This window comes from Python bivittatus, unplaced genomic scaffold (assembly GCF_059951505.1).
Source record: "Python bivittatus isolate LINGU-HERP-01145 unplaced genomic scaffold, Pbiv_v1 ctg000310_np1212, whole genome shotgun sequence".
NCBI classification, from domain to species: domain Eukaryota; kingdom Metazoa; phylum Chordata; class Lepidosauria; order Squamata; family Pythonidae; genus Python; species Python bivittatus.
This window is the reverse complement of record NW_028277054.1, coordinates 3,383,974-3,410,979: the sequence shown is the minus strand read 5'-3', so window position 1 is coordinate 3,410,979 and position 27,006 is coordinate 3,383,974. Positions and strand designations below refer to the sequence as shown.

General features: G+C 48.2%; 1 protein-coding gene across 1 annotated transcript; it reads left to right on the top strand.

The window, feature by feature from the left end:
* The first annotated feature begins 769 nt into the window (after nt 1-769).
* Nucleotides 770-7,353, top strand: CCDC97 (coiled-coil domain containing 97). Its single transcript, XM_007421492.4, has 5 exons — nt 770-888; nt 1,528-2,480; nt 4,940-5,194; nt 5,548-5,677; nt 6,583-7,353. Exons 2-5 carry the CDS (start codon nt 1,628-1,630, stop codon nt 6,713-6,715), a joined length of 1,371 nt encoding a protein of 456 aa, XP_007421554.1. The 5' UTR covers nt 770-888; nt 1,528-1,627; the 3' UTR covers nt 6,716-7,353.
* The last annotated feature ends 19,653 nt before the right edge of the window (nt 7,354-27,006 follow it).

Below are 27,006 nucleotides of genomic sequence, written 5' to 3'. Positions count from 1 at the left end.
ATGTGGAACAATCCATTTCAGTTTACTGATTCCCAGAATGACTATACAGTAGTCAGTCTTGACATTTTCAGAGCAGAGTGTTTGTTTTGCTTCAGGGATATTCCATGGACTAATAGTACAGATGCCTTTATGGGTTCAGACTTAACTTTCAGCCTCTGGGCATGTCAGCAGCTGGATATCCTTTTGGCTTTGAATCAGCCACGTCATGAGCACCAACGCTACCCGTACTTCCTGTCTGCTCTTCCTCGGTTAGATTCCTCCTGACTGCCCGATTTTGGGTGTGTGTGTGTGAACATACTAATACTCCCTGCCTCCTATTTTCCCCACCACAACCTTGTGAGGGGGGTAGGACTTATATTGACCAGGACCCAGGGAGCTGAGTCCCTCCTTTACCCATGCGGTTAAAAATATTAAAACGGATCAGGAAATAATCATCTTGTCATGTCCTACAGCTAGGGTTCTGTCTTTTTTCCCCTTTAAAAAAGCCTTGCCTTTGTGTGACCCCCACACTTTTTCCCTCTGTTTCTCCCACTTCACTCCTCCTGCCCCTATACCGGTGTTTCTCGGCCACTTGAAGAGGTCTGAACTTCAACTCTCAGAATTCTCCAGCCAGCCGTGCTGGCTGGGGAATTCTGGGAGTTGAAGTCCAAACTCCTTCAAGTGGCCATGGTTGAGGAACACTGCGGTAACTGTTCGGTTAGAATCCTCCCGGAACCAAGGTTCTGGGGCCATGATTCCCACCCGGAGCGCCATTCTCTTAGCCCCGCCCAGGAACCGGAAGTTCCTCGGAGAGAGCCTGTTCGTTTTGATTTATGTTCCCCCGCGAAGACGGTGGGCGGTGCGGGATCGACGGAGGAGCGGGATGAGCTTCTGGAGCCGTTTCCACCGGTGAAGTTCCGCTCTGGCGCGCCTCCTCTGCTGTGAGGGGTGGCGGGGCGGGTATGGTTGCCCTGGAAAGGCTCCCCTTCCTTGGGAAACGGCCCCCTTTTGGGTCCTCCCTGCTCCAGAGCGCCTGGGGTGAGCAGGCCGGGCGGACGTAGAGCCGCGTTGGAGGCTTTGTGCAGCCACGGACCTCGCTGCGGCTCTTGGGTCTGCAGGGTGGTCGGAAAAGCCGACTGGCTGGGGCCAGAGCTTCCTAAGGGATGGTGGGGTGACCCTGTGGCCCTCCTTATCAGTATCACTGGGCAACGGGGAGCCAAGCTCTCTCTTCCCCCGCCCCGCAACTCCACTGCGTACTTATTCTGTCTTTTTCATGCCATTAAAGTCCCCATTTTGGGATTTCATCATCATCACCATCACCTTGGGTCTTCCTTCCAACATGTGTGGCCATTGAAACAGTTTTGAATTTCTCTTCTCTATAATTTAACTGTCCTTCACAGTACAGCTCTTGGGGTTCAGGCCGTAGTGCCATTGAGTATAGTTGCATTTATTTCTGAGGAACAGGCCTGTGGTAGATATTATTCAGTCTCTTGGTGACACTTGGTATCTGTTTGAATTAATGCTACAAGAATGATTCTCTCTTTCCAGGCATTAATTCCGTAAAGAAAAAAAGAGAAGCCGCAGAGAGCAGTTTTCCAGACAAAATTGAGGCAGGAAATCAGTTCTCCTCTGCAGAAGAAATTACAGCATGGAAATTCCAGCAAGCAAAGTTTGCCCTTCACAGAGCAACAGAGGCCCTGATGGGTCTTTTCAAGCATCTCATGGTGATGATCAGAAGCCTGCAGCCTTGGATATGTGCAGCTTTAGGACAGTTGGCAACTCCCCTTTGTGTCGGACATATTGGGGAGAACAAATGTCAGGACTCCCACGTTCACACAAGTATCCCCTGAGCAGGAATGGAACATCTGAAGCACCCTCTTGTAGGGAAGAGAGTTCTTGGAATCTAGGCCTAAATTCTTCTGTTGACAAACATGGGTCCAGTGAGGACCTCCCTCTTTCTTCCTGCTGGGGTGAATTAAAGACAGAAAACCCAGCCACAAATAATGTGGGTAGGCTTACCCAGGAGTTTAACCAAGGCACTGAAAAACTGGGGGACTTGGATACTGAAAGTGGCATGCCCAACAGAGAGGAGACTTCCAGCGACAAACAGTCACTTTATGATAATGGAAATGTTAAGTCCCTTGGTTCAAACATGGTGACTGAAGGTCCCATTGAGGAAGACGACTCCACTCTCCTTGCCATGTTCCATGCTGTGGCCAACAGCCGCTTGGCAGTCCGGAGCCAACAGAAGGATGAGCCAGATTTCACACCAGCACAAAAGCTGGCCATTTTACAGGATTTATACCGCACCAAACCTCTGGTCTTCCTGGAGCGCTTCCGAACAGCCCTGCGTGAAGAACACTTGCCCTGCTTCCACCATCTCTCTGGCAATTATGAGGCAGATTTCTACTGTGCTGAGGTGCGCAGAGCTGGCCTGGGCAAAACCCAGCATACCAGGGTGAGGAACAAGCGCTATGCAGCTCTGCAACAACTCATCAGAGGTATTGGGGCCTGAATTCTTGAGGTTTACAGCTTGTTTAAAAGGAGATTGTACAGTAAACCTGTAGATTAACAGATTTATGAAGTAAGGGTAGAAACGGGAGCCAAGGGCCATTTTTCCTTCTTGTCTCCCACTTATTTGGTCTGTTTACTCAGCTACCATTTTAGCAGCATAACTTGCAGGTAGGTGAAATTGCTGGTATATCCTAGTGGCTAATTGCAGTGATATGGCTGAGTTCATGCAACAGAGTTATCCAGTTTAGTCAGAGACCTAATGCCCACAGTGATGGAATATGCTAAGCTTAGCTACTTTAAAACTTGTTTGGCTTTTTTGTGGCTCAGCTTATTTGGCTAGTTGATAGTTCAGTTGTCCAAAACCAGAAATTTGAGTTTGTTCTGTAACCAAGCCAGATGTGTTATGCAAAGGGTGGAGAGCCCATGGCTCTCCGATGTTATAGGGCTACCATTTCCAGCATCCTTCACTATTGACCAAGCTGGCTGGACTGGCTAGAATTGTAGTTTGGCAACTTCTGGTAGATGCCAGTTTGGGATTGCATCCAGAGAGGCTGAGCTGTGAATGAGGAGGTCCTTGCCTGACTTAAATGTCATCTCAGCTTCACGGAATGCTCCTTTCTCTCAGCAGATGACAGCTTCTGACTAGAGTATTGTACTAGCTATGGTTGGTCTTTTGCTTCGCTGCAGCACTGGTTGAACAATAAGCTCTCCTTTCTAACAGAGGGAGCGACCTTTGACCAAATCTAACCATCATTCTATCTAGCTCAGTTTTTTCAGCACAGAGGTGCTCCAGGCTTTCTGAACAGTAAGGAGCATTCCCCCAAAACATGCCATGGAAAAATAGACAGACAGACAGTCAGAGCAGTTTGTTCTCAGATAATAACAATAAGCTCTCCCTGGGGTTGCTTTTGAAGATACCTAAGAAACTCCAGTTGGTATAGAATGCAGCAGCTGCTGGCAGACAAAAACATCCTTTTGCAGTGTAATACCTGTAGAGGAATTTAGCTCTGAGAAGGAAATGAGAGAGGGGAAATGGTTGCTCAGCCCCCGGAAGGTAGAAAGTGCGAGAAAGAGACTCAGTCTAGCCCCGGCTTGATCTTGTTGTCCTTCAAAAGGGACAGGTAAGGTTTGGGAGACGCTTTCAAGGTTCTGTTAATAGACCCTGTAGTATTCCTGCAGTGACTGTTCTTGACCTGGCCTACCTTGAAGGGCTGACACACCCTTTGTCCTTTGGCTGTTCTGCAGGTTACCTGTAAGCTTCCAAGTCCAATTCAGAGTGCTGGTTATTATCTATAAAGCCCTACAAGATACTGTGTTGTGACCAGGGCTGTAGAATCGGAGTCAGAGTCAGAAGCAATTCTTGGGTTACTGGAGTCAAAGTTGGTAAAAAACCAACTCCAACTCCTAATAAATTTAAATTGTATATAATATAAATAATATATGTTAAAATCTCCTATTTCATAGATAATAATTTGATTAACCTATTTTTTAGGATATATTTTAATTTTAATGCCTTGTATGTTGCGTGCTTGCAGTCGATATAGGAAATATATAATTAATATATTTATAATTTATTATAAATTATCGATATATAATTAAAGGAGTCAGAGTCAAAGTTTTGTGTGCCGCCTCCACAGCCCTGGTTGTGACTATGTTGTTTTAATCTGCTGTTTTTGTTTTTTTTCACCTTATTTGTACACTGCCCAGAATCTCACAAATTGGGGTGGTCTGCGAATATTGTAAATACATGAATGAATTTTGGGGAACAGTCTCCTTCAAAATGATTCTTCCCTTTCTGTGCAATTACTGAGCAACGTGTTGCCTAATGTCCCTGCCCCTTCAGAAGAGTGGGAGTTGGACCCAAAGGCTGTCCTTCTTGGTGGTAGCCCTGATGCTCAGGAATACTTGCCACCAGAAATATGCCTGGCCCCCTGTTGTCAGTCTTCTGCAAGGCTATCAAAGCTATTTTATTTATGTGGGCTTTTGAAGGGTAGTGGTAACATGGGCCGTTGTTCTTACAGTTTGTCTGAGTCTGTTCTCTGGGTAGTTATGCATTTATCGTGCATCGTAAACTGTCTAGAAACGTGGAATTGAGGTGGTATGCAAACCCCTGAATTGTTTCCTTGGTACAATTTAGAATTAGAGGAGGCTCGATCAAAGGCCGCAGGTCTGGCAGCAGCCAATAGAAACGGATATTATTTTTTTCATGAGGAGAGAACAATAAGGCCTATTACTGCTCTCCAGCATTCTGGGCAGGAATTTTGCAGCCCTGCCTGGGACGGAACTACAAGGCAGGTGTTCTGCTACTGTCTGGACTGCATATGATGGATATGTGTGTGTGTGAGAGAGTAGCAGTTACCATTTCTCTGGTTCAGTTTGTCTGTTGCACCACCATTTCTGGCTCCAGGTTTCTTGTTGCAGACTCCTCTGTCCCTGTTCCTTGCAGGTGGGGAATATTTCAGCGATGAGCAGATGCGTGGCCGGGACCCTCTCCTTTATGAGCAGTATATCGGACAGTATCTGAGTGATCAGGAGCTGCAGATGCTGGGCAACTGTAAGCTGGAGGCTTCCTGCTCCCTCTCAGGTGTCCTCCTAGACTCCTACCAGGAGCAGGTCATCCAGCAGCGGCTGCAGGTCCAGCAGGAGCAGGAAGAGGCCTGCAAAGAGGAGGAGGAAGAAGACAGCGACCATGACAGTGAAGGTTGGTGAAGCAAGAAAGTGGGATCTAGCGGTTGGACCTCAAGGGCAAGAGTCCAGGCCCTGCAGGAGATTGAGAGCAGCTGAGTTGGGTTTGAACAGAATGGCAGAGACCCTGGTGGATCAGTGGCTTTGCAGGAAAATTGGGAGTAATGGACAGAACCCCCAAAATAGGAAGACCAGTTTCTTATTCTCTCCTGAACTGCTGTGCAGGATTTCTATCTCCCTAAAGAATTCTCTGAATTCCTCTGAGCTTTGCAGAAGAAAAGAGTTAGGATAAGAGGCCATATAAAAAAACAGAGAAGACCAGTTTGTCCCCAGCGCTGAGCATCTATCCTTGTGTTCTTCCCTCACTAGACAAGGCTTTTGACCCTGATGCAGATGAGTGGGTTCCCAGTGAGGGGGAGAAGGCTTTTCTGCGGGAAGAGTTCACAAGCCGTATGTATCAGCGCTTCCTTGATGGCAAGGATCTGGACTTTGACTACAGGTAAGGACAGGGCAGGTCTCTGCAGGAGCTGCCTGCATACCTAACCCTAAGCAGGATTTAGGTTATGCAAGCCAAGTCCAGGTAACCGGGCTCATACATTCCCCACTTCTGAAAGGCTAGCAGTCAGATGGTCATGACATGAAAAGAAGAGGGGCCTGGGGGGAAGAGGAAAATGCACAAGTACTTTACTACTCCATCCTCCAAAGTAGAAGGACCTGCTGTTTCAGGTTGCTTACAACAGGTTTTCCCCGAATGATCTTGCACCCCAAGGAGATATCTCTTCCCATTGGGCAGTTAGATGCAGGAATGTTTTCTGAAATTCTTGTGTTGCCGGCCAATGATATCAAAGCAGGAGGACATTAAAGGAGGTGCCAGCACCAAAATCAACAGCATCATGTTTATTTAAATTGTCCCCATTGATTATTTACAGCACCAGGAGTCCTTCCCTAATTGCCACGGTGAGCCCAAGTGGCATGGCAGCGACAGCCTCCAGAATGGCACTCACAAAGGGGTCGCTTTCATCGGGCAAGTTCTGTAGCCCTGCAGCCTCTCTGTCCCCCATCCACCCCCAGAATTGCTCACTTTAGCATCGGCAAGGGAAGGTTACATATTAATGAGGATTAAGTGTCTAGCAGGCGCTGGGCTCCTGCTAAGACAAAAGAGAGAAGTAATGATCTAATTGAGGTTAGAGCTGGAAGTTTATTATCTCACAGCTCACAAGAGTAAATGGGAAGAGCTAGCTTGTCTAAGTAGCCTCTCTTCCAGGTGTTAATTGAAAAATGCAGGTCAGTCACAGGACAAGAAGCTTGTAAAATGATACGTTCTGTACGTGCTTTCTTGGAAGTAACGAATGCCTGATGCCTTTTCCATTCTCTCTTTTGTCTCCTGACTTCCCACTCCGGCAGCGAAGTGGATGAGAATCCAGATTTTGATAACCTCGACATTGTCTCGAGGGATGAGGAAGAACGTTATTTTGATGGGGAGGAGCCCGAAGTGGCTGACAATATGGAAACAGAGGAGATGGATCTGAGATCTTAGTTCCTGTGATGGAGGTGAAGGCACCGGGGCACCCTGCTGCTGGTGGCAGAATGGGGAGATGTACGTTTGACACCCCACCCTAGGTGGTATTCATCTTGCTGAATTGGGTGGAAGAATCAGCTTCACATTCACATGGATGGAGTGTTGAGATCAGAACTGGTTGCTGAGGGAAATTTGGTACGTGGTGGGAGATCACCACATCTCTTCCTGAATTCTGAGTCCCCAGTAGGAAAAGATTGCTGAAAAGAGAAAGGCCAGGCAAGGCCAGTGTGTTTAACATGCCTCAGTAAATGTCATCCCTTTATCTGGGCACCCCTGTTGTGGAAATACAGCTGCGTTCCTTTCTTGAGGCTGCATTTTCCCCTTGGCCTGTAAAGCAGTGTTTCTCGACCTCAGCAACTTTAAGAGGTATGGACTTCACCTCCCAGAATTCCCCAGCCAGCATTTCCCTCTTAAAGTTGCCGGGGTTGAGAAACACTGTTGTAAATAATCAGTCTCCTTTAGGGTAGAGCTGGCCTCAAGTTTGGACTCACCCCAAATCAAACATCCCTCCACCCCTGCCAGTGTTCTGTTATTCGGTAGCAATTTGGGTATTGAGTGTTTTTTCCAGCATCTGAACAATAAAACTGTTATATAAGGGTTGGTGTCATCCAGCAGTTTCTTCAGAGTACGTAGGAATTTTGCCACCTCCGTAGAATCTGCCTGTAGAACCCAGTGGCTCCTGGTTCTTGAAGTCAAACATTCTGCCTGAGACCACGCCTTTAGTCCCTGTCTCTAAAGGGTTACAGTTTAGAAAACAGAAGGAGGTACCTAAACAGAAGTCCCTTTTAGAGTTCACCCTCACTGATTCTGCAATTAACTTAGGGGAACCGATGTTCTTCTATGGGAGTAGGGAAGTTTCCCTTTACAGATGAAAGGGAGGCCTGGCCAGGATGCAAGCTGCACCATGTTCCCTTTTCTGATGAACCAAGGTGGCTTGCAAGAGCGGCTGTCGCGGTTTGATCTGGTTTGGAGGAAGGGGGGGGTATATGCTAGAGAGAGAGAGAAAAGCCTGTTCTCAGCAGTTTTCCTAGCTAGCTGTCTGCCTGTGACAAGGGGCACCTTGGGGCCCCAAGGAGGCCTGGCGAAATCTACCCCACCGAGAACCGGCTTTAAAGGTAGGCTAGGATGTGCTGATTTCTGAAGCCCATCATTGTCACCTGCTTTGGTTGGGTAAGGCCAGGAGGGGGCAGCACATCTCCAATAAACAGCTGGCCTGGATTCTTGGACTCTGGAAAATTGCAGGAAAAAGCAATCTTCTAACTTGGCATGGGAGGTCAGATGCTCTCTGGGACGATGGGGCGACCATACGGCGTTGTTTGATTGCTGTTAGCCATTTCTCTGCTGACCTTTAACTGTGATTCCAGGGCTCCTTAGGTGACCATAATGATTTTACGATTAAACCCAAAATGTAATCCTAACGGTTGGAGCCAAAAGTCAAAGGAGGTAAAATACAGAACTGAAGGTGCCTGAGAATATGGAAAGCTTTTCGATACTAGAAGGATAACCATGTAGGGGTTCAGCAGAGCTCCCTGGGGGAAACTTCCAAAGAAATGCTAACACCATCGCAAAAGGCCTTTCCTTCCTAGTTGCCACTGACTTCATCTTAGGCAACAAGTCGGCCTGAGATGTTTTGGTCACATCAGACTGACGCAAGAGCTTCCCCTTTTCTCACTTCAGAGGAATCTGACACTCACCACTGCAAATTTATGTTAGGGTTATTGCTAACTGGGCTTGCATTTGCAGGAACCGCTGTTCCCAGCCTCCAAGAAAGCGCAGTGGCACAGCTGCAGATTGTGGCTGCCGTGGCCTCATGAGATGTTCACAAACAGGTAACCCAAAGGGGAATATTTCACCCAGAGCATCTCCCCAAAGCATAGAAATGTCTTTAAAAGTGAAAAGGGTAAAGTTGACAGGGTTGACTTGTTTCGGTGAGACACTGTTTTTCAAACTTGGCAACTTTAAGATGTGTGGACTTCAACTCTTGCTTTTTAAAAAATAATGGTATGTGTAGATGCCCACTAAGTTAACCGGGTAAGGTTTGTATCTCTCTCTCTCTCTCTTAGCTCCCCTACCCAAAAAATACAAATACATAAAATCTATAAAACTCAAAGAAACATTACATAAATACATATTATAGTCTGGTTCATTGACGGGCTGGCTGGGGAATTCTGGGAGTTGGAGTCCACCCATCTGAAAGCTGCCAAGATTGAGAAACACTGGCCTAGAGTATTAAAGCTGCAGAACGATACTTTTCCTAGATATAAATCCCTTTGAAAACGGAGGAGCTTATCCAGGTGACAAGTAAAGCATCATATAGCTGAAGTTCAAAGCAGAAGTCTTTCTTCTCCAGCCACCTCTATAAACACAGTTTTTTTCTTTCTCCATGGCTAATCCTTGGCTACCAAATTTATGGGATCTCATGGCCTCAGATGGTTTTCGTTCCTGTAGAGAATTTAGCAAGGAGCGTTCATTCCTTGCCATCAAGAACCCCTGGCAGTTTTGCTCCGTGACCGCCTTTACCTACGCACACCTTTCTGTTAGGAAGCAGCCTGGCCGTGTAACAGAAATGTATCTGCACCTTACTTTTTCTACTGCATCCAGAATCAGAATGCCTGTAGCTCCTTTGGCGTGGTCCTGTTGAATAATTGCGAGAAGGAGATCCTCACCAGCCTGCCCCAGGGCCTTGAATTTTCTGCACAGAAAAATGTGCGCCTGTTAATTACATTCTCAAAATCACCAGCCCAAGGGGTGTGGCATTCCTCAGCAACTGACAGACAGCAGGGCATCTCTAACCCAAAGCCGGATTTTCCAGCATACAAATTCAAGTTAGAAAATAGAAAGTTTTCCAGGTATATTTCACACACCTGTTGATTGCTGTCAGAAAGCAGCAAAGACGCTTGTGTTGATTGGGGCTAATCTGGGCAGAGATTGGAGCTGTTTTTTTTTTTTAAATGGATGTGCCTTAATACATGTGGTTTTCCCCTCCCACTTTGCCTGTGGAACAAGTCAGTGCTACATTGGGGAGGGGTTATTCCCCTTACGGACAGCATTGCTCAACCAGCTTAGCTTGAGTGTGGTCTGTGCCTGTGGCAACCACCTCACTGCAGTACTTTTTGCCCTGAAGAATGCCAGAGCCCGTAATGATGTCCAGATGTCAGTCAGCCCTTGCTCCCAAAATGCCAACAGGCAGGATTTCTATATCGGTTCAGAAACTGCCACCTCTGGAAGTTAACCCACTAAGTCCCTGGTGGGGGAGATTAAACAGCTGGGGTTACCTATACCTCAGAATCAGCTTCAGCAGAAGCGTTACAACTCAGATGGGAAGTTTTGTTTTTGTGTTTTTAAAGGGCTTTTGCCCAGCATATTCCAAGCTGAGCTGAACTTCTTCCCTAAAATTTTATTGCCGGGGGCGGGGGAGAGAAATCTGTTGCTGAATTCAATCCTCTTTGTGGGGAACATACACTATATTTAAGGCTGAAGTCTTGGGGATTCTGGGAATTGCAGTCCCAACATTGCCAGAGGGTGCCAGCCTGGGAAAGGCCGGCCTAGAGGTATTTGTATCACAAACCCTACTCTTAAGTTAACCCAAGACTTTAGAGAACACATTGCACTCCTGTGCTGTAATTTGTCTAGTCCTCCAAAATCGCAAATTCCCTTCTCTTTCTTGCCAGAGGCAGACTCGCAGAGGACTAGCAGCATGACACGGCTGTCAGTTGCCTAGCAACATCACCTGAATTGGCCAAGGAGGAGGATGCTTGTGAGCTCCCCCCCCCCGACTCCCCTGTCAGAGTTCCAGCATATCCCCCGAGGCCCCAAATCCAAGCAGTTGAATTTCTGTAAAACTCCTCTGCCTTGATGCTGGGAACAGCTGGGACCCAGGCATTCGGACTTGCGTTCCAGAGTGAGGTTCCTCTGTGCCAACGTGACCGCCTGCCAGTTTCCAATGGCTCCCCTGAATTCCACAGACACGGGGCACCGGGCTGACGCCCTCGGCAAGCTGGAACTGAGCACCGTGGGCGCTTCAGCCCAGCCCTGTGCTGCCGCCCCAGGGCAGAAAAACAGGAGGCTCTTGCCAGCTCACAGCTGGATCTCACGCCACTTTCCCTCGAGACGGCGAGCTGGTGGGGAGACCCAAGGGGAACCCCCGAATGATTAATCTCTCGCTCGGCAACCATCAGGCCTCAGCCTGCTGTTTGGCTGGTACGGGGCCTGACTTCTCCCTGGTGCTTTTTCGCTGTGGGGCTGGTGTGGATTACTTTCCAAACAGGATGCTGTCTGGGCCCAGCGGAGGGTATTCCCGCCACCACCCCCTCCTGTGGGCTTGGAGCTTTCGCCTGACTCACAGACTTTGGCAGAACCGAACAAACGGAGTACAAAGCAACCCTGGGTTGTCCCACGATCTGGGCTAGAGATGCAAAAGCGGGCTGGAGGCTGTCTGGCCCCCCCAGCACCCCTTTTCGGGGGACGGATGGGGTTAAAAGTTTGGGTCTTCTTTTCATGGGGGTTTTAAGGGGCATAATGTCAGGAGGACCCTGGTAGCTGTGGCTCACGAAAGCTGAGGCCTCTTAATAACATTTCTGAGTCAGAAAAGACGCTACCAGGTCCCCCTGACTTTTGGCTGCCCTAGACTAACGTCTCTCCTACGACAAGAGGCACGTTGGTTCCTGTAAGCCACGGAGATGCCCAAGATGGTTCGTTTCACCGTTTACAAGTCCTGGATCCCCTGGCCATTCCTTCTGGAGGGCAGCATGCCCCACAAAGGCTAGCGCAGCCCTGAACATGGGCACATCCCTGGTCTAAGCAAATGGGTGTGCCTGCCCTGGGAATAGGCGTGGAGGGTAGTTGCTCTACAGAGGATGCTGGGCTCCATCACGTTGTGCAACTTGGCTCTCTCAGTTGAATAGCCAACCTGGCGGCCTTTCGCGCCACTCTCTGTCCGTAGCGTTGGTCAACCCAAGGGGGACAACTGTGGAAAGAGGGTCCCGGATCAGTGTCCCATCTGCTTTGTGCTTCCCCAGAGGAATCTGCTTTGTGTGGGGAAGGGGGAGATGTTGCAATCCCATACATTATGCAAAATAAGGCATGTTTGTGCAGAGAGGCAGAGAAAGCTGCGGAGGTCTTCTGGGCTTTACCTCCAGTTCCCACTTTTCCCCGAAGCTCCTGAAATTAACCTATTGCTCACACGTCTTGAAGCCTAGTTTCCACTGGAAGCCAACGCTGCCTTCCTCCGGAGGCTGAATTCTGCAACGGTAGAATGAACAAATGCATAAAGCTGTGGCAGAGAAGGGCGCTGCGCGGAATCGTTCGCCAATTTACATGCCACGTTTCCTCCGGGAGCTTACGGTAGCAGACATGATCCTTCCTCCCCCCCCCCCGCCGTTTCATCTTCAGTACCACCGTAAGAAGTGAATTAGATCAAAAGAGGACTGGCCCAGAGTCGCTCAATGAATTCTGTGGCCGAGGGAGGATTCGAACCTGGCTCTCCCTCGTCCCCTCGTTCTTAACCATGAAATCCACAACTGCTCATTGCCAACCCTGAACAGGAGGATGGCCCATGTTGCACAGCAGCCTGTGTCCATGCTTCTGGACTTACAGGAGCGAGGAAGAGAGATGTTTCTAGCAAGCTGAGGTCACAGCTTCGAAGATTGCAGGGTACAGCCGGCCTGAAAGACGCTTGTGGTTTGACACAACTGTTTGTTTGGCCCTCTCGTCGCCCTGTTTCCCAGGAGTATGTGGGAGTCAGGTTTGGCTTGGGTACAACTTTCAAGGTCCAAGAAACTTTCTCCCAAGGATGGACTTTTCTGTGCATGTGGCTCAGGTCGTGATAAAGAGCAACCAGCTGTGCAATTCAAGAGAACCGTCCGCTGAATCCTTTCTCCGCTCCTGCACTCTTAGTGTTCCTCATTGTAAAACCTGGGCTGCGTTCACACAACCCAGTTAGGTTAAAGCCCTAGCAGATACCTTTGTACAGATTTCTAAGCTTGGTGCATGTGAACCTGGTGGCCTGCGGGTCTCTGCTCTTCAGACAAAGCCACCGAGTTCTTGACCTTTCCGGAGCATTTTACGATGACCCTGAAAGGTAGATCAATATTATTCATGAGTTGCAGGTGGGAGAGATGAGAAAGGATGAGTCACCTCTTCAGTGGCGGAGGGAGGCCTTTGAACTGGTGGCAGTCAAGCCCACCGTCATTCACTTCATGGGCTTCGCGAGTTGCTCTCAGCTCCCTAACTTTGGAAGATCCCTTCCTTTGGGACGGATCGCTGAGTCTGCAGCTGTTTGGGGGGCTGCTTGTAAGTTCAGCACACGTCCCCCTCTTGAGGAGAGGGAACAGAGGCTTGCTGGGGTGGCGAAGAGCCAGAGCCTCTTGTCTTCCTGCCTCTGCTCCTCTCTTCTCACCTTATTACTCACTTCTCAAGAACTGACCTCACACCCTAACCCTTTCCTCGGTTGGCCTGGGCCAAATCCTTGCCGAGCCAGCATTGCTCAGCAGCTGATTGCCATGCCCTGGGGAGCTGCTCTCACATCAGATGAAACCCCGTCGTGCTCTCTGATCTTAACCATGAATCGGAACGATGTCAAGTGGGCCTTGGGAAGAGGGGCAGGCGCCGTGGTTTTAGAGCAAGGGTTGGCACCTGATGAATTCACAGAAGCCAAGCTGGGAGCCACCCTGCGATTTTCCAGCAAGGTGTCCATGGGGTGTGGTCAAAAAAGTCAAGATGGCAGCCGTGACGGTGCAACAAAGCTCCACCTGTTCTTAATAATCTGGGAAGTGTTTCGCCTCCTCTTTGCAAAGCATGAGACTTAAATACTGAAACCCACCCCTTCAGGAAAAGTTGCAGAACAATTATGCAGCTCTGTTAATATTTGCAGCACGGAAGGTCCCAGAATTCTGCTTGCAGGAGCATAGAACGTACACAGGTAGTCCTCACTCACCGACTGCCCTGTTTAGCAATGTTCGAAGTTATGACAGTTGGGGAAAAAACAGCTTTCTGACCAATACTCGCATTTACGACCATTGCAGATCCCATGGTCACATGATCGCCATTTGCGAGTTTCACATCCAGCTTCCAACAAGCAGAATTAATGGAGAAACTGGCAGTACAATTGCAGGTTGCGTTCATGTGATGTCTCACTTAATGACCACAGTGATTCACTTAACGAAAGAAGCAGAAGGGATGTCGTATGTCCAGCGCAGTCATGTGATTTTTCACTTAGCAACCATGACCCTTAGTGACAATGTTGACAGTCCTGATTGTGGTCAGTAAGTGAGGACTACCTGTATGCTGTATCAGTGTTTCTCAACCTCAGCAACTTTAAGATGTGTGGACTTCAATTCAAAGTGCTGGCTGGGGAATTCTGGGAGCTGAAGTCCACCCATCTTAAAGCATGCTGGCTGGGGAATTCTGGGAGCTGAAGTCCGCCCATCTTAAGGCATGCTGGCTAGGGAATCCTGGGAGCTGAAGTCCGCCCATCCTAAAGCATGCTGGCTGGGGAATCCTGGGAGCTGAAGTCCACCCATCTTAAAGCATGCTGGCTGGGGAATTCTGGGAGCTGAAGTCCGCCCATCTTAAGGCATGCTGGCTAGGGAATCCTGGGAGCTGAAGTCCGCCCATCTTAAGGCATGCTGGCTAGGGAATCCTGGGAGCTGAAGTCCACCCATCTTAAAGTATGCTGGCTGGGGAATCCTGGGAGCTGAAGTCCACCCATCCTAAAGCATGCTGGCTGGGGAATCCTGGGAGCTGAAGTCCACCCATCTTAAAGCATGCTGGCTGGGGAATCCTGGGAGCTGAAATCCACCCATCTTAAGGCATGCTGGCTAGGGAATCCTGGGAGCTGAAGTCCGCCCATCTTAAAGCATGCTGGCTGGGGAATCCTGGGAGCTGAAGTCCACCCATCTTAAAGTTGCTGAGGTTGAGAAACCCTGGTCTATACAAGAGAGAAGGAAGAAATCCACAGAGCTTTGGTGCTTTGTAAATTTTACTCTTCCAAATGAGATGGGGGGGAGGAGGGGAGGGGGGCAGGAAGGTCCTGTCCCCGGGGAGCTGACCGGTTAGTTGAGTACAAAGAGCTGAAATTTTGGAGTGGGACTGCAAGTGTCCCTGACCGAGGCTAATGGCTCGAGACAACTGCCTTGCCCGGCCGAATCCAGGCCAGTAGCAGGATGTAGACAAGGGGAGAAGACAGCCCGAGGCGCAGGGCAGCTGTTGGCATTGCAGATGCTGGGTTACCCGAGGGCTTGTTTTTTGCTTGCTTTTGTTTAGGCCCGGCAGCGAGGCTGGCCGGGTGGCAGAGCGGACCCTGGGGCTATTTCCATCCTCCGTGGGCCGTTTTAATGATACCTCTGGACGGCCCGAAATTACACCATCGGCCCTTGAGTCACCTGCCTCGTCCCAGCCCCTCGCCCCACCAGCCCTGCCGTGACTCACACCTTGGAGAGGTGGTACCGGCCCCCCCACCCCGGCAGGCAGGAAGGCGGCCCCGCAGCTGAGTAAACACTGCAGATAAGACGGTGGCGTTGGGGGGCAGGCGGGGGGCTCCTCCCACGCAGGCAGAAACGGGGGCACCTCGGCCCAACGTGGCAGTTCCCTGGCGGGGCTGACTCGGCAAGGGGGAGGCCCCTTTCCTGAATCCCGTGCCTGCCCCCCCTCGCCCCCTCCCACAAACCCTTCGAGATAATCCATGCAAAGTCAAGTAGGCACGACTGCAAAGCCTTGTCAGTTGAAAGCAATTTGTTCTGTTTCATTCAAGGCAGGAAAACACATCAGTCAAAATATAATCTAGCACAGTGTTTCTCAACCTTAGCCACTTTAAGAGACGTGGACTTCAACTCCCAGAATTCCCCAGCCAGCCATGCTGGCTGGGGAATTCTGGGAGTTGAAGCCCACATCTCTTAAAGTGGCTAAGGTTGAGAAACACTGTGCTAGATCAGTGTTTTTCAAACTTGGCCACTTTAAGAGGTGTGGACCTCAACTCCCAGAATTCCCCAGCCAGCAGAAGTCCACGCTTCTTAAAGTGGCCAAGTTGGAAAACCTCTGATCTAGAGCAGTGTTTCTCAACCTTGGCAACTTGGAGATGTGTGGAAGAAATTATCACCTCCTGTTATTTGGACTTTTCCGTAGTCGCCTTGCACGGGCGCTGTGTTTGCCCACAAACCCATCAAGCAGCCGTGGGCAACCCACGGGTCTAAGGCTGTATACAGTACTATATGATCCCTAATTTCAAAAGTAGCCCTGGGGGAAGATTTGGGTTCTTCGGTGGTTCATCTCACAGCCTCTTGAGCAGAGAAAGACAGAGGTTTCAGGAAGATAGAAAAAAGTATAGAAACACCTTGTGCGCTTCGATGTACTGATTTGGCAGACGAATGGTTTCCCGCTAGGGGTGTCTGCAGGGGGTGGTCAAAAAAGTCAAGATGGCGGCCATGGCGATGTAATCAAAGCTCCTCCATCCGCCTTCAACTGCACCGTTACGGCAGCCCTCTTGGGTGCTCCAAGCACCCTCTGCAGACGCTCCGTTCCCAGTCCTTCCTTCGGGCTACGTGCTAGTAAAATCTTGAATGTTTACTCGAACCTTCCCTAATTTAATCAGAGTCGAATTTTGCAAACTGAAATATGGGCGAGGTGAATGCGTTTGATTCGCCGAGTGGTTTTAAGTTGCAGAGTTTAGCTCTCTTAGGGACCGAGACTAATTTGGGCTTTTAATCATACTTACGCCTGTTCTTTGTCATAGTACCGGCCAGCCAACAGCCTAGCACACCCACGCTGACACACGGACACACTCCCCCACCCTCGGATTGGTCTCAACTGGTGCATGATATTGGAACCTGCTTGTTTTCAATCTCTGCATTCAGCGCTGGACGCATGGAAGGAATCACTAGGTTCCCCAGAGCATGTGCAGAGGGACGGGCTGTTTTGCCTGATGGAAATCTCCACTGTTCTAGAGAAAAGCAAAACACTTTTGCAACGCGTGTGCACACCATGGCTGTCCGAGCATGGCTGGTGACATCTTAACTGCTCCAGCTGTTGATACGGAGACCCTTCCTTTTCTGTGAAGGGATAAAACACACGAAAGGCTGAAATGACTAGTCAACATCTGTGGCTTGAGCCACTGGCCTTAAAAGTAGCCAAGGAAACCCAAGGGTCGTGTTGGGTAGACCCACATCTGAAACCCACCCATCCCAGGGAAAATAGGGTTCATTTCTGCAAATGATTCAAGTGGATCGATCCTTTTCATTCGAGGCAGGAAAACACATCAGTCAAAATATAATCTAGATCCGTGTTTTTCAAACTCCCAGAATTCCCTAGCCACCAGAAGAAGTCCACACCTCTTAAAGCGGCCAAGTTTGAAAAACACTGGTCTAGATCAGTGTTTCTCAACCTTGGCAACTTTAAGAGGTGTGGACTTCAACTCCCAGAATTCCCCAGGCTGGCTGGGGAATTCTGGGAGTAGTTGAAGTCCACACCTCTTAAAGCGGCCAAGTTTGAAAAACACTGATCTAGAGAGTTGGGGGTTCAGGATTCTCCATTCCATTCCTGATTATTGATCTACTCGCTTGAACTCCGTTGACGTGAGAGGCCACTGGGAGAAATGGGGGCTCTAAGAAACAACCTGGCCCTCCCTCCAGGGTCTCTCAGGGCCTTAAAATGGGCTTGTCTGGCAATTTGGGGGGTGCCAAATTGGGGGAGATTGGAGCAGTAATTCGGACCCTATGAGGACAGTGTAAGAGACCTTGGTGGGGAAAGAAAGGGAGATGGGAGTCAGTCTCAAGGAAGACCTTCTGCAGAAGCTTTGTGGGTGGGTGTCTCTGGGTTTGCGGTGAGAGTGTGCGTTAGCAGAGGTCAGACCCAAAAAAAAAAATCTGCTTTTTGCAAATGCATCAGGCATGCCGCATCAAGACCAATTTCTTTAGTCAGCTTTTAACCAACCCCCTAAATTCTTCTGAATCCCCCAAGAGTTTTGCTTTGAGGTGGCTTGTTCTTGGAAGGATCCTGCTCTTGCTGACTCTCCCCCCCCCCCAAAATAGCACTCCCTCCAAGAGGATCTCTAATGTGGTCAATTCAACAGCTGGTCTGAGATACTCTCCATTTGCCTCCCACAACCTGTTCCAGGAATTACTGCATCTCTCCCAGGCTGAGAAACAGTTCTTTGCACAAGAGGAACACACACATACACACTCACACAGAGTTGTCCAGACAAACAAGGGGGTCATGGGGGGGGGGTCAGGGGAGAAAGGAGAGGCTGAAGGACCAAAAGGTGAAGCTGGCGAGCTGAAAGACGAAGAAAGTAAGGCAGAGTTGTGCAAAAGTGTGGAATTTTTGTTTGAATAAAGAACCTCCCAAGGTTTCCATCAAATTGTACCAGAAATGGCAATCAAGATAAATAACTAAGTAGGAATAATTACACTAGCCGTATTTAACTACTTCTCATCTAAATTAAGCTTATGTTTAAAGAAACTTAAAGGAACTTAAACTAAATTTGTGGGGGCCCCTTGTCGGTGGGTCAGTAAAGTCACACAGACACACACGCAGCCAATCCAGACATACAGCGGAGTGCCTTGTTCCTACTTACTTTTGGAGCGACTTTTCCAGTCCCTCCACCGAATACTCTCTGATCCTCAAAAATTGCTAACGACAGCATAAATAAAATTGGAGCTGGCATTTTTGAAGAGCAGCGTCGTATTTCATTAACTCCTGAAACAGATGACAGGGATGATGAAAATCATGAAAATGTTGAGCAAAAGAATGTTGAACTTCAGCTCTCTAACAGAAAGATAGAACTGAAAGGAAATATTATTTAATAGATGAAAAACTGAGACAGTAGGGCAGTGGTTCTCAACCTCAGCGACTTTAAGATGGGTGGACTTCAACTCCCAGGATTCCCCAGCCAGCATGCTGGCTGGGGAATCCTGGGAGTTGAAGTCCACCCATCTTAAAGTCGCTGAGGTTGAGGAACCCTGCTCTAAGGAAAAGCTCCCATCACTGAAACAGATGAATAGAAAAGAGCTATCAAAAGTTCTGAAAGATGCAAATTTGGTAGTAGAAAATACTGAAACAAACACATTGGCTGAAACTAATCAACTAGTTTGATAAGCCAGAAGCAATAACAACATCAGAGTTCAGATACAATGCCGAAAACGAGAGGAAGGAAATCAACCACCAAAACAGAAAATTTTATTGGAAAGAAAGATTGATAAATTACAAGCCAACATCAGCAATCTGAAGAATGTAAAAGAACGAACATTGAAAAATAATGTCAAGGGAAAATTAGAGAAAAGATATCATCTTGGCACTAACCCAAGTAAAAAAAAAATCTCAGAAGAATTAAAACGAGTCACGGCTATTTCAAAGAGAATGAAATGCTATGAAGGTAGAACAAATCCGTTTTGACAAAATCATCGGTTCTGAACAAACCAGCATTTGTTTTATAAAACATTGCTAGGAAATCCAATCAATATGGATGCTTGCCTTGATCAAAAGGTAACATTAAAATTTTGTTTGACATTTGGCCTTCGACAATACATTAAAATTTTGAGTGGCATTTGGCATAACCTAAAAGAACATCGTCAAGATGCAAGAGATTGGGAGAAGAACATTAGCTCAGTTAGAATGGATGATATGGTCATTAAAATTTTTTTTTTAAAAAGCAAGCAAGAAAGGTTCAGAACTGGCACCAGGAAAAGATGAAGTACGCGGATTTTGGCTGGAACATTGGATGACTCTCTGGGAAAGACTGGCTACTCAGTTTAATGAAATACTACCAACTGGAAAAGTTGAAGCAGGGGTGACAACCGGTAGACCCTTTTAAAGAATAAAACAGAGAGACAAGTTGCAGAGCATTTACTGGCTGCCAACAGTGTTCAAGCTGCTAGCTAGAATATTAGCAACTGCAATTTCGAGTCACATATTCAAAAATTCATTGTATCCTCCTGAACAAAAATAAACTGCCAAAATTCGTGAGGAGCATTTTATCTATCAGTTGCTGACAGATAGATAAAATGATGCTAAAAAATTCCAAGTGAAGAAAAACCAACTGACAAATGGCTTGGATTCATATTTTATTCCTGAATAAAATAAAACTTGGACCTGAACTGTCAACGTGGAAAAATATTCTACCTATTATCTAGATGGATGAAGCTATAAGGAAAATCTAAAGCTGAAACTATTACTTAATATTGTAAGGAGATATATATATATATATATATATATATATATATATAGTGATGATATCAAAATGGAATTTGGATCTGACAATTGTGTGATGCTCAGCATAAAGAAAAGAACTGAACTGAACAAAATGAAGGGGTAGAATTCAAATATGGGAATCTCATAAAATCTTTACCCATAGAGGGAAACTACAAACTACATCTAAGAATAGTAAAATCAGATAACATTTTGCACAGTGAAGCTAAAAAGAAAACCAGTTTCGACTATTTAAATAAGGGTGAAAAATTCTTAATTCAAAGTTAAATGATAAAAACAGAATCAAAGCTGTAAACACAAGTGATATCAGTAATCAGATATACCGCCGGTATAGTAAATTGGACATAACTTGAATTAGACAATTTAAATTGGAAGACCTAAAACCTGATGACAATGTATTATGTACTGTAGTGTTTCTCAGCCTCAGCGGCTTTAAGATGCGTAGGCTTCAACTCCCAGAATTCCCCAGCCAGCAGATCTGGCTGGGGAATTCTGGGAGTTGAAGTCCACGCATCTTAAAGTTGCCAAGGTTGAGAAACATTGATGTACTGCATCAAGTACATTTCCCTGAAAAATAGGTCATGATTCACTGCAAGTAAAACAGTCTCTTGAAGAAGAAAAATATGGATTATATGGAGGCATAGAGAAAATGCTCATCAGTCTGCAAAGAAAACATCCTGAAAGTAACAGAAGCAAAAAATGACCATAAAGGTGAATTTTTGGGAAACTGTTAAGCAAATTGGAGAAGTAAACTATTATCTAGCGAATACATAAAAGACACTGAACATCAAATAGACAAGATCACACATTGGCCATGGTTAGAAGCTGGCACCATCAAGAAGAAAACAGAAGGAAGAAAATATTATGGGATTTTTGCATACAAACTGATCACCATCTACCACACAACACCATCTACCAGATATAAGAAAACACCATCTACCAGATATTGGAAAAGAAACCATTTTTGTAGATGCGGCAATACCCAAGGACAAGAGAAGTGAGGGAAAAGAATTGGAAAAATTACAAAATATAGAGAGCGAACAATTGAAATGGGTAGACGATGGACAAGATCTCATAAAGAGATCCTCACGGTTATTGGTGCATTCGGTGAAATATCAACTTCAGATTCGCAAGTAACAGTGGGCCACTGTTATATCTTACGAAGTGACTTGAAAAATTCCTAGGTTCCTGGCTGGAACTTGCATTTCCAAAGAACACTAGTCAAAGAGGTAATTCTTATTGTTTGTTCTTTGTCCTGTATTGTTCCTTGATGAAAAGATGATGAAGATGATGATGAATTATACTCCTAGGTCCCAGGAACCTGATACTCATTTGGATGAACAGAAGCATCATAAGGGCATAGGGTGCCCAAATTTCCCTTCTGGAAGGGAATGACAAAGATCTGGGTACTCATCATGGCAGTGCCACCCCTGCCTCTTGTAGGGACTGGCTCTCTTTCCTGCCCTCAAATCATCAACCCCTCTCTCGCACTCAGCTCCACCCTGTTGTATAATCCATCACTGTCTGACCCAGAGAAGGATCCATTCATCCCACAGGGAGCCCAGTGTCTGGTCTCTGCCACTTTTGGTGTGTGTGGGGAACACCCTGGCACAAAAGAGACACTCCACCCATGCAGACCGGGGGAAGCAGGTGCCCGCCTCTTCAGCCCGGCTGTGGGATCGGTTTGAAAACAGACCCAGACTTTGCCAAAAGCAGACTGGCTTCCCTTGGCTGCTGCAATTTTAAAATATCCCGGCTAGGCCTGTCCCACCCTGCTCCAACACCCACACGGGCCTGGAGGAAAACACATCCGTTGGGCAAAGTTGGATCCCATCAAAAACGGGGGGGGGGGAGTTGGAAAAATGCCATTTGGGCATCCTGATGCATTCTCTGTGGCCTCACCCTTCCATGTCTTTTATCCCATTCCAAGAAGATGCACGTCTCCTGGAGAGACAAAGAAGATGGAACATCAAAGCAGAAGAGGTTGGAGATGTTGACTGGGGCTTTTGAGAAGAGAGATGAGTGGCTTGGTTCAAGGGGACTCCGTCAAGCCAAGATCTGTGAGAAGTGGGCACTGCACTCCTCGCTCCATTCCAGTCCTATCTCTTTGGCATGAGCCCTGAAGCACTGAGCAAGGAGAGGGGCTGGAGAGGGCTGGAAGAGCTGGCCGAGATGCCAAAGGGACATTTAAGAAGGGCACCAAGGAGCTGCGAGGAGTCAGAATCGGAAAGATGGCAGGTGCAGTATGACGAATGAAGCGCCTCCCCTTTGGGGCATGCTTTGTGAAGCCACACCCACCACCTTGCAGACCCCCGATGATGCTTGCACCCACTTCAGAGATGCTTCATGGACAATTCCAGGAACAGAGAAGGAAGTCTGAGGAGGAGGAGAAGGAGAAGGAGAAGGAGAAGGAGAAGGAGAAGGAGAAGGAGAAGGAGAAGGAGAAGGAGAAGGAGAAGGAGAAGGAGAAGGAGAAGGAGAAAAGTTCCTTCCATGTTTTCCCTCTTTTTTCTTGTCATGGCACACATACACACCCACACACTTCACTAACTGGAAGAGCTGCCCAGTGTATTTTGACTGGGGGCCCTCTCCCTGGCAGCTCCTCCAATTCCCACCATTGTCATCATTCAGAGAGGCAACGGGCAACCGCCCCAAGCCGTTCGTGTCCTGAGCACCGCTACTCCTGCTCCCGTTGGGTGAGGGCTGGGCAATGGGTCAGCTCTTCCAAGGGTTATAATTTTGAACGGAGGTTGGTGTCAGGAGCTGCCGGAAAGAGCCACCCACCCACACCTTTCCTCGGCTTGTTTCTGTGACTCCCGGCTTCTCCACGCAGCAGCCCGCCCATCCACCAGACTAAACAGACAACTTGGGGGCTGTTTAGTGGCCTCTCTGGAGATCATTTTTTTCCTGCCTGATTCATTTTCTCTGCTGTTACAAGGTTCCTTCTGGATAGCTCCTCCTCAATCTCATTTAACAACTTCTCTTGAAAAAAGTCCGTGCTCAAACCCATGAATTTAAGATTACGCAAGAGCCAGTTATGTTGTTTCTCACCATTGCATATTTCACTGACCTTTCTAAATTATCTCCTTTTGTTCGGTTTTCACGTTCCGATGCCAGATACAGTCCAGGAAAAGAAACACAATCGATTTGATTTACCTCCAAACGGTGACCTTCCTTCTGAACATGGCAAGCCTTCCTTGATCGAGCACAGCCTCCCTCAACCTTGGCCACCTTCAGAGGGGTGGACTTCAACTCCCAGAACGGTCTTAGCCATTGTCCACCCTGCTTAAGAGGTGGAGGGAGTCAGCACCTTCAAATATCACCAGGAAAGGCAAATTTAATTTAATTTTAGTTAAAATTACATTTAAATTGAATTGAATGTGTTCCCCAATTACAGCTACCGAGTTTGAGATGCCGCCCCAAAGATTCGGCCTGGGCTGGTGAAAGATTGGAGGTCTTCACCCCGGAGTGGAAATGGTGCAAGTGAGCAGACAAAGCAAAGCCAGCCTTCCTTTTTGTCACCATGCAGGTCCTAAGGCTTGACCACCGCCCAGAGTCGCTGGAAGTCAGGCAGCATATGCATTTAACAAATGATCTTTACTATTACTGTTACGAATATTGTTATTATCCCCACTCCCCAAATGGTCCAGTGGGAATGGTGGTTGTGTTTCGAACTACAGGGGATCCCACCTCGACTCGAGTTTCATTGCACACCTGGGCAAAGCACGCTCTGTACGCGTGAAGCGGAGAAGTTGGTTCTTCGGCTGGCTGGTTTGCTAAGTTCTCTTTCCTTCGGGGTAGGAGGGCACCGTGCTCGAGTCATTCAGCTCTTGGCGCCAGGAAGCATCAGGAAGCAGCGGCTGCCAACCCCGCAGAAGCCCGGCTAGTCAAACAGTGACTTCACACCGACCGGCATCGTTTCTGTGATTCCCCCTTCTCTGCCCCCAAGTCAGCCACCTGGGTTGGGAAGCTTTTGGCAGGCAGTGCCTTCTCGATGGCGGTCAAGTTTTAGAGCTGGGTTTTTCAAACTTGGCAGCTTTAAGATGGTGTGGACTTCATCTTAAAGTTCCCAAGGTTGAGAAGCCCGGTCTTAAAGCATGCTGGCTGGGGAATTCTGGGAGTTGAAGCCCACCCATCTTAACATTTGGAAAACACAGTTTTAGAGGGTTAACATGCTGAGCAAGCACTTCCTGGTCCTGCCAGAAAGGATGACCCACCAGGAGGGCCTGTGGGAACACTCATCCCTTACACACACACACACACACACACACACACACACATATACACATATTCTCCCTCAGTGGGCATGAGCGAGCGTCCTCCTCTTTGACTCACAAGCCACTCAGGGTTACTCGTATCCTGTGAGGTGGAGTTGGCCCACAGAATCAGCAATGCCTGGCTCTGGTCCCCAAGGCGGGGCCAGGAACGGTGGCCTCCCCGACTCATTTGGAGAAATTCAAGAGGGCCCAAGAGTTCTGCCTCCCATGGTGCCCGGAAGAGCCTTCCCCCGTCAGGTCTAGCCTCTTGAGTGTCCACCGGACATAGGACAGAGCCCTGCTGGGAAAGGAGGACCTGGGCTGGTTCACACCAAGGGGTCACCTAATCCGCCAGCCATGGAAGCTGGCCAGCGGGAGGAGACATGAAGGCACCAAGGCATGAAGGCACCTTCACCGTTCCAGCAATGGTGAGAGTCAAGAGGTGGATAGGTTGGTAGGTGTTCTCAAGAGTGCTCCTCTCCTTCCTGTCCCCCTCTCCGCACAACTCCTCTGTTGCCCCCCACAGCCCTCCGGCAGAGACCCAGATCTCTTCTCTTCCTGTCCTAAATCTCAACAGTTTCCATATACAGCCTTTCTGCGCAACCATGTTCCGTGTGGTGCATGGAGCCAAATTTCTTCATAGTGACCTCATTCCACTCGGGTGCATAGCGAAAGCCTTCCTCCAGCATCCTCGGTGGCCTCTATCACCAGCCCTGACCCTGGGGGAAAACTGGCGTGGGGGGTGGGGGTGGGGGTGGGGGAGATCTGTTCCTAGGCTGGGCTGGATGTATCATAGATGCGGCCAGGCCTGGATTTTAGCTTCTGGTGTTCCATTCCTCCTCTGACAGCTCCTTGGAGGACAGCCAGGAACCCGTTCCCTGACCCCATTCTCCAGCGTCTTGGGTGGTGGCGTCTTAGGAGCCTGACTCCAGAAACATTGTCTCCCTCCTGAGTTCAGACATGTGGCAGAGAGAAAAGGGATGGAGATCTGCTTGGCTACCCCTGGCAGGGCGAACGGCTCAGGGATCTAGAAGACAAATGGATCCGTGCTTTGAGAAGGAAGGTTCCAAGGCCGCACGATTCTCAGCAGAAGGAAGGGCTCCAAAGTTTTGCACGGGGTGGGCAAAACTGTAGGGCCTTGTTGGAGACCATCTCCCCATGGTCCTCAGAGCAGGCATTCTAGCTGGTCTGGGGTTGCCCCAACCCACTTCAGATCTTTATTGTTGGATCGAAATAAATCAAGAAGAAACAACCCGTGGCCACAGATGCTCCTCCTGTCTCCAATCCTTACCATGCTTCCACTCGCTACTTATAGTAAGTTCCTATATTTCGGTCAATGACCAGCATTAAATCAGAACAAAACAAAAAACAAAAAACAGTAAAGTAATGAAGCAAGTGATAAAACAACAAATACAAAGCAGAGAAGACCGAATCCATGCGCGCTTTTCGACAACATTTGGATATAGTGTTATATAATATAGTGTAATAAATCAGATGATTCTTTAGGCCAGTGTTTCCAAATCTCAACAACTTTAAGACCTGTAGACTTCAGCTCCCAGAATTCCCCAGCCAGCATGCTTTAAGACGGGTGGACTTCAACTCCCAGAATTCCCCAGCCAGCATGCTTTAAGACGGGTGGACTTCAACTCCCAGAATTCCCCAGCCAGCATGCTTTAAGACGGGTGGACTTCAACTCCCAGAATTCCCCAGCCAGCATGCTTTAAGACGGGTGGACTTCAACTCCCAGAATTCCCCAGCCAGCATGCTTTAAGATGGGTGGACTTCAACTCCCAGAATGCTGGCTGGGGAATTCTGGAAGTTGGAGTCCACTCATCTTAAAGTGGCCAAGGTTGAAAAACACTGGTCTAGCAGCCCAAATTGCAGTGAGATTGAGAAAGAAGATGACACAAGTGGAGGAGGAGGTTTTCTGTGTTTGCGCATGTGCACGCACATGTGCATTAATGTGGATCTGTGCGTGACCAAGCACAAGTAGCCACTGATGCCTAAAAGGTTTCCCACCCCTGAAATAGAGATTAAGTTAGCAGAGATTCACCCCTGGGCTGTTTTGAACATGACTCAGTTCCGCTGGAACTAATTGTTTGATAAGTCCACATCGGTCTCCATAGGATCTGAGAATGGAAGGTTGGACGGGACCTTGGAGATCAGTTGCTCCAACCCTCGTCCAACGCAGGCGTCCAGTCCCTGATTGACAGCCCCCAGCCTTGGGTTCAACACCTCCCGTGAAGGAGAAACCACACTGTCCAAGGCGTTCTTGAGCAACTCCGATGCTAGGAATTTTGTCCTGATGTCCAACCCAGACTGGCTTCACCGTAATTGAAAGCCACTGTTTCTTCCCCTGAGTTCTGGAACAGTCCTGCCCCACATCCTACATGGCAGCTTTTCAGATAGCAGAAGAGTGCTCTTACAGTACAGCATGTCTCCCTGCGGCCTTCGTTTCCTCGGGCTAAACCCATCGGAAGCCACCATGCGTGGCTTGTCAGTTTTCCCTTCCGGGCCCTTTATCAGCTTGCCTGCAGCCTCTAACGAGTTCCAGTGTGTCAAAGTCTTTGCTAAAATGTGATGAGAACTGGATGGAATATTCTAAGTCAGTGTGTCTCAACCTTGGCCACTTTAAGATATGTGGACTTCAACTCCCAGAATTCCCCAGCCAGCATGGCTGGCTGGGGAATTCTGGAGTTGAAGTCCACATATCTTAAAGTGGCTAAGGTTGAGAAACACTGTTCTAAGTGCAGATGGACATGGGCAGAATAGAGGGGAACCCTGATTTTTCTCAGT

Coding starts and splice junctions, on each gene's coding strand:
- CCDC97 (XM_007421492.4), top strand. CDS start 1,628: ATGGAAATTCCAGCAAGCAAAGTTTGCCCTTCACAGAGCAACAGAGGC. Junction 5,195..5,547: donor CAGCGACCATGACAGTGAAG/GTTGGTGAAGCA, acceptor TTCCCTCACTAG/ACAAGGCTTTTGACCCTGAT. Junction 5,678..6,582: donor GATCTGGACTTTGACTACAG/GTAAGGACAGGG, acceptor CCACTCCGGCAG/CGAAGTGGATGAGAATCCAG.